This window comes from Sceloporus undulatus, chromosome 3 (assembly GCF_019175285.1).
Source record: "Sceloporus undulatus isolate JIND9_A2432 ecotype Alabama chromosome 3, SceUnd_v1.1, whole genome shotgun sequence".
Lineage (NCBI taxonomy): Eukaryota > Metazoa > Chordata > Lepidosauria > Squamata > Phrynosomatidae > Sceloporus > Sceloporus undulatus.
Genome location: NC_056524.1, coordinates 261,481,184 through 261,488,460, shown reverse-complemented (window position 1 = coordinate 261,488,460; position 7,277 = coordinate 261,481,184). Strand labels below are relative to the sequence as shown.

The 7,277-nt window shown below is 41.2% G+C and overlaps 1 protein-coding gene across 1 annotated transcript; it reads left to right on the top strand.

Moving 5' to 3' along the window:
* The first annotated feature begins 140 nt into the window (after positions 1–140).
* On the top strand, positions 141–6,450 carry NIFK (nucleolar protein interacting with the FHA domain of MKI67). Its single transcript, XM_042460513.1, has 6 exons — positions 141–320; positions 1,094–1,222; positions 1,565–1,673; positions 3,050–3,261; positions 4,638–4,715; positions 5,961–6,450. The coding sequence occupies exons 1-6, from the start codon at positions 183–185 to the stop codon at positions 6,141–6,143; spliced, it is 849 nt and encodes a 282-aa protein (XP_042316447.1). The 5' UTR covers positions 141–182; the 3' UTR covers positions 6,144–6,450.
* The last annotated feature ends 827 nt before the right edge of the window (positions 6,451–7,277 follow it).

Sequence of the window (7,277 nt, the reverse complement as noted above, 5' to 3'; positions counted from 1 at the left end):
TCCGACCAGCAGGGGCCGCTGTGGCTACTCTCTCCCCCTCCGCTTTGTTGTCGCTCTATCTCGCGTTCCTCTATGGTCCAAAGCCAGCCCAAGGGAAGTGACGTAGAGGCCCTTCCGGTCCGTGATAGTGACATGCTGTGTGTGGGGCGGAAGTGATCCCTTTTCGTTCCAACAACAGCGCAATGGCGGCGGTGGAGGAGGAGGCTTCAGGCCGCGCAGTGAAGCGCCCAGCAGCGCTCTCGACGGCTCCTCTCCTTTCTCTGGACCCGGAGCGGCAGCGGGAGTTCCAGGCTCAGGTGCAGCGCGCGCGGAAGGCCAAGGTGAGACTGAAGGGAAGGAGGAGAGAAGAAGAGGAGAGGCGGCTGGAGGAGGTCACGTGGGAGGCGCTGGAGAGCGAACGTTCTAACTCCGCCCCCTCCGCGCGTTGCCTTGGCAACTGCGGCCTAGGCCTCCTCGGGCGCTTATTCACATCCTTCGCTAGATTTATGAGGCCAAAGTGACGAGGGGCAGTCTTAGGCTGTGTCCACGTTGGAGATATAACCCGGTTTGGCACCGCTTTAAACTCTTTGTCTGGCTCTTTGCTGTGGAATTCTGGGAGTTGGAGTTTGTTGTGGGTCCAGAGCAGAGCTCTTCGCTCTGGACACACAACAAACTCCAACTCCCAGAATTCCACAGCAAAGAGGCAGATAGAGTTAAAAGTTGCCCACAGGGGTGGCTGACCCAGGGACGCCTCTGCTTTGTGATCAGTGTGTCCCTAATCTTTGTTTCATGCACAACATTACTTAAAAGTATTGTGTATAAAGTTACCTTCAGACTATGTGCGAAAGGTCTATATATGAAGCATAAGTGAATTTCCTGTTGGTCTCCAAGATCCCTATGAACAGGATCCGCAAAGACACTCATCCCTCCATAGCTTTTCAAGGAGCAAGTCAGTTCATACCTGGATCCTTTCCGCATACTGGCTTTGCCATTTAGGTTTCCTTTCCCCACAACCCTGCAGCCTTTCTGCACAGAGACCTCTAATGCAATCATAAAATAGATCACTACAAGTGAGAGTGCAACCGATTCCTTACTCTGTTATTCCATATTCTAGGATGATAAGCAGACTCCTGGTGTCATTTATTTGGGTCACATCCCAAGAGGTCTTTATGAACCACAGCTCAGAGAATACTTCAGTCAGTTTGGGACTGTCACAAGGCTTCGCCTTTCAAGGAGTAAAAAGGTAAGGCTTTACCTTTTCCTAACTGATTTCTTAACAGTTGTTCTGCATGGTTTGGTTCGTAGGCTTTCTCTACTGAAAACTAATGGTACACCCATTTTTAATTATTTCAAAGTAATATAGCACAAGTGTTCAGTATCTTTCTGCAGAATCTTATTTTAAAGAGCACAAAGAACTGTTGTGGGAAATAAAAGCACGTTTTAAAAACAATCTTTATTGTTATATTTTGTAACTCGAAACAAACCATTTGTATATTAAGATCCTCCCAGAAACAGGGGTTCACTTTGTTATGTAAGTGTATGCTTTTCAGATTTTATATTCATAGTTTTAAATCTTCACTAACAGACTGGAGGCAGCAAAGGTTATGCATTTGTGGAATTTGAATATGATGAAGTTGCTAAGATTGTTGCCAACACCATGAACAACTATCTCTTTGGAGAACGAATTTTGAAATGTGAGTATAAATGAGTGTAAAGTCGAAGGCTTTCATGGCCGGCATCTATAGTTTTTGTGGGTTTTTGGGGCTATGTGGCCATGTTCTAGCAGAGTTTCTTTATGGCGTTTCGCCAGCATCTGTGGCTGGCATCTTTAGAGATGCTGGCGAAACATCAGAAAGAAACTCTGCTAGAACATGACCATATAGCCCCAGAAACCCACAAAAAACTATGAGTATAAATGAGTTTGTCAAGATGGAAGTTCATCATTTCCATGGTGCTTAATGATTTCCATCATTATAAAAAGTCCAGCAGATTATTTCATAGTTTACATTCTTGTAAAAAAATGTTGTATTGAGTAGTGTACCTTCACACCCCATAAAACAAATTTGCAGCACACTGAAAATTCTCCCCCAGATCAGCCTGTCATTTAGCTTTTTCTCCCATCCAGATCTCCATTGTTGCTTCATTTGCCCAGTCTGTTCTTGTCAGCTTGTATTTTACTCTCAAACACATAGATTGACACACATAATTCCATGGCCTCATAACTTTAAATACTTTGCTGCTTTGAGTAGAGAGTAGGATGGCAACTGACCATAGAACTGGAAACTACCTTGGGTTTCCCTTTCCCCCGCCCCAGCCCCCGTGCATAGAGTGGAAACAAGTGTCTGTTATTTGTGCTGGCACAGTAACATCATTGGATATTGACCATAGTTTGTCACCTCTTGAAACAAGCCACTTGTCACAAGATCTAAGTGGAAGCACATGGTGGTAGCTGATGGCTTCTTCAGAAGCCATCCTAAGTGACTGAGAACAGTCGAGAGGATAGGAAAATAAGAGGTGAGGAAGAGTATGTCGTACATTGAGCAGTTATGTAAGAAATAAGGCAACTAAGATGGATAAGATAAAACTGTTGTTGTGTATCTTCAAGTTGTTTCTGACTTACGGTGGCCCTAAGGTGACCCTAGCATGGGATTTTCTTGACAAGATTTGTTCAGAGGAAGTTTGCCTTTGCCTTGCTCTGAGGCTGAGAGAATGCAAGTTGCCCAGGGTCACCCCATGGGTTTCCATGAGAGAGTGGGGATTCAGACCCTGGTCTCCAGAATCGTAGTCCAGCGCTCAAACCATTATAGCATACTAGCTCAAAGAAAATTGCACTCCTTATTTATTGGGATTCATGCGTTGCTGAGAGACATAACAAGGAATACAGCATTGGTTCCTGCAATAAAGAAGATTTTTGAGAAAGCCAAGGTGCCAAAGGGTGCCTTTGAAAAGATTTATGATATATAATTGGGTTATACACAGCTAAAATGAAGATCTTTATGCTTTGGACGAACACTTACATTTTCTTCTATAGTGTTCTGATTCACATTTGTTATGTGTTTATACATTATAGGTCACTTTATGCCGCCTGAAAAAGTGCATGCAGAACTTTTCAAAGGCAGTGAGAAAAAATTCACTAAGACAATCCATCCAGCAGTGAAGCGCTATAATCGGAAGAGAACAGCTGAACAGAAAGCAAAAATGACACGGCGGTTGTTAAAGAAGGAAAGGCAATTGCGGAAAAGACTGGCAGAGAGGGGAATAGATTATGATTTTCCTGGTTTTGTAAGTAAATGCCTTTTTGTGGGTAATAATAAGAAGGAGGGAAAGGAAGAGGAATACAAACATGTAACTAATTTTAACTAATTGCAAAATATTTAAGCAAGTATTATATTTATACACACACACACACACATTGAACAGGGACATTTCATATATGACCGGAAGGCTAAGTAAGCAGTGTTACTGGGTGTACACTCAACATGGATATAAAACCAATTGCAACTTCATGATAATAATATAATTTATTAAGTATATAAATCATATATTTGCAAAGCTACTTTTTGCTTTTATTCTTTACATCTTTACCTGTACATTGAAAACAACCTATTTCAGATTTTCAAACTACTTACCTGGGTTCCCACAGTGTAAATTAGCAGAGAGCAAAGCTTTTGTAAAGTTAGATTACGTTGGTTCTCCTTTTCTATTAGATTTTCTACAAAAAGCTAGAAAGGATGTGTGCAGGGAGTTGAATAACTTCTGAACCTGCTTGCGCTGCTGTAAATCTCTCATATCTAATGTGTGGCCTTATCACATCTCAATTGCTAACTAAGAATTGGAGTTGAGACTGAGTTATGTAAATATTTACTGGTCAATCATAGTATTCCGTTTTTTCACATTACAGACATCCCTTCATATCCACAGATTTTTTTATCCATGGGTTCAACTATCCATGGCTTGAAAATGTTAAAAAAATATAAATTCCAAAAACCTTGATTTTTCCATTTTATATAAGGGATGCCATATTACTAATCCATTGTATTTAATGGGACTTTGGTATTTTGGTACCCATGGAGGTTGTGGAACCAAATACCAGCAGATACTAATAAGGACCTCTTTTATGTATTTATAAGTTTTGAGACAAATTTGGAATGTTACCGTATATACTCATGTATAAGCCTAGAAATTTTAGTCAAAAAATTGACCCCAAAAACCTAGGTCGACTTATCCACGCGTCAGTGTAAATACTATGTTTAACTCTTATTAAAAAGGAAACCATCCCCTGGTGAAAGGCAAGAGTGCAAGCTGTCCTGGAAGCACTGACCTCCCTCTACTCTCTATTCCATCCAGCCTCTAGTGTGAGCCAAAACAGTTATGCCTGCCATAATTTTATAGGTTCTTTGGCATTGTTTTCCTTTGCTTCATCATTTAGGTCCTTTGTTGCATGAACCTAGGTTTTACCCTCGACTTAACCAAGGGTCATATCAAAACCAATAATTATGCCCCCCCCCAAACCTGCAATCGACTTATACATGAGGTCGACTTATAGTCAATAAGTACTTTATGCAGTGTTAAGTACTTTAAACCCCAATAGGAATTTTTTTAAATTGTAAAGGCAAGTTAGAATAAAAACATAGTTGATAATGATTTTTCCCCCATAGGCTGCTGAGATTTCTCTGACAAAGAGAAAGAAGGTTTCTAAATTAGATTCCAGCTTGAACACGTCAGTGAACCGTGAGGTAAGATACTGCTGCTGATTTACTCTAAAGGTATTAGTAAGAAAGGGGGAATATACATCAGCAGGAAGGGGCAGCAAAACGCTGCCCCTTTCTGCCCTGCATCATTGCCGCGGTGGCCATGCGGCGCCGACAACAATGCTCCCCAAAAAGCTGCAAAATACATTTTTCTGCGCTGTTGCCAAGGTGCCATTAGTGCCCTGGAGCAGCGCAATGATGTCTTTCGTGCACTGCGCAGTTTGGTTGCGGCACACAAAACATGTCACTGGTGCGTGTGCTGTGTGAATGTATGCATGCCAATATGGTGCCAGGAGAGTTGCTCCCCAGCCTTAAATTTGGCCCCAGGCCACCGCAAAGCGGCAGTGTTTACCGGGCCAAACGGTTTGGCTTTTGAATTCCTCTAAATCTGTTGTTGTTTACCTGTAGGACAGTAGAAGCCAGTTACTTTAAATAAAATTATGCAAACTGATGAATATTTCCTGGAATCATGGTACTTCAGGAATTTCCTTCTGGTGTTCAATTGAAATCTAATCTCCTGTGACTTAAAGCCATTAGACCTAGTTCTACCCTTTGGGTTGGCAGAGAACAAACCTTCACCCACCCATCTGTGACAGCCCTTGAGGTATTAAAAGAGGAATGGAAAGTCTTGCAATGCTTCTATGCCTTCCCTATATGTTCAATCACAGTTAGGCTAACCCAGTGTTTCTCAAATAGTGGGGCGGGCCCCCCAGGGGGGCGCAAGGCTCCGTAAAGGGGGGCGCGAGGCTCTGTTATGTAGAGGTGTACTTATAACAATTTTATAGACAAGTGATACTATTTACAGTCGCGCGGGGGGCGCGAAATGTTTTCTTCTTCTGGGGGGGGGCATGACAGAAAATAATTGAGAAGCACTGGGCTAACCTGAATGCCAAGGTTTGTTTTCTTATTGCACTTATTCCCTTATGGCATTTATTGCTTTTCCTGTGTCATTTTCAGGCTGCAGGATGTTTTGATGTAGACTTAGAAATGATAGTGATAAAAGCTGTAATGCTAAGTTCAGTTAAAAATACTAGTAATTTTCATGGTTGTGCCCAGAAAGCAAGGGAGATAGATTATGAAACATATTTAGAAGGTTTTTTCCCCCCAACAATAGCCAAAGCAACTTTCTTGTTAGAAATTACTTCAATCTCCTGAACAATAATACATTTTAATAATTAGCATAGTGGTGATCCTCGATCATTTAGTCACATCCTTCTCTGTCCTGTCCAGGATCCTACACCGGTGTGTACACCAACATTTCTTGAACGCCGAAAATCTCAACCAGAAGACAGTGAAGACAAAGAAATAACTTTAAAACTGCCACCTGCAAGTATAAAGGCTGATGCACAAAAAATGAAAGCAAGAAAATTACAGAAAAAAGCAACTGGGGAAAAAAGGAAATGTAAAACATAATTATATCTTAACCAAAGGACACTTTGAATACATGTGGAATTTCCCAAGGTCCCAGTTTGATAAAGAATCCTTTTCTATAGCAGAAATAACTTTTTATGTTGCTAGTTTGGAACAATTTATGCCCACAGAAAAAAAGTATATTTTCCCTGCCTCCTTCTTTTTATGGCAAAGGGTACAATCGGTATAAAACCAGGTTGCCATAGATGTATACAGAAACATGTTCCATAATGTGCAAAACCAGGATATTGGTGAAATCTTGGCCTTCTCTTTAACTCAGATGAAAAATAAATTTGAAATCAAGTCATGAGCTCGATTGATTTGTTAATTATTGAATAAAAGAGTGACCAGCAGTTTTGAAGTGGGTAACAAGTGATATTCAAAGTCACTTTAATGTACATATCATTACATTGGCAGTTCTGTTCCCTGGACCACTTTTGTCTTTAGTCCATCAGTGAGCAACCTTTGCTGTTTGCCATCAAATAAGCTTTGACTTGCAGTGATTCTATGTATGAGAGACCTCCATGAGACCTGGTCATTAGCAACTCTGCTCAAGTCTTGTAATAGCTTCCTCAATTGAATCAATCCATCTGTAATGTGGCCTTCCTACTGTCTTCCACTGTTATGAACGTTCAAGTATTTTCAAGTAGGTCATGTCACCTTATGATGTGCCCAAAATATAACACCCTCTTTTTAGTCAGTTTTAACTAAATGGCTAAATTGAGCAAGCTATAGACTTCCAAAGATTGATTGATTGATTGAAGTAATGTCTGTCCATCCTAGCTAGTAAACCCAATATGGGGGTTGAGAGTTGTTGAGACCAATAATATTTGGAGGGCCACAAATTGCCCACTCTAGTACCACCTATTAATCTGGTGAACAAGAAGCAGTGAAGCACCAAAAAGACAGGAGTTCAGGACTGACATTGGTCTATCCAGCTGTGTCATAATACCGCGAGTACCACATTTGGTTTACCTGTGCCATGGGTTAGCATATGGAATTTCCATATCACTGGTCTTGTATCAATTGCACTAACTTCCAGTTTGCTTCCAGACTTGGTTTAATGTACTGACTTTGACATACAAAGCCCTAAACAGGTTGAGACTAGCTATTAAAAAGGCCACTCCTCAAGCTCCA

Excerpts from the sequence above, each read along its gene's own strand:
- NIFK (XM_042460513.1), top strand. The coding sequence starts at position 183 with ATGGCGGCGGTGGAGGAGGAGGCTTCAGGCCGCGCAGTGAAGCGCCCA. Across the intron at positions 1,223-1,564 it reads GCCTTTCAAGGAGTAAAAAG|ACTGGAGGCAGCAAAGGTTA; the intron begins GTAAGGCTTTAC and ends CTTCACTAACAG. Across the intron at positions 3,262-4,637 it reads ATTATGATTTTCCTGGTTTT|GCTGCTGAGATTTCTCTGAC; the intron begins GTAAGTAAATGC and ends TTTCCCCCATAG.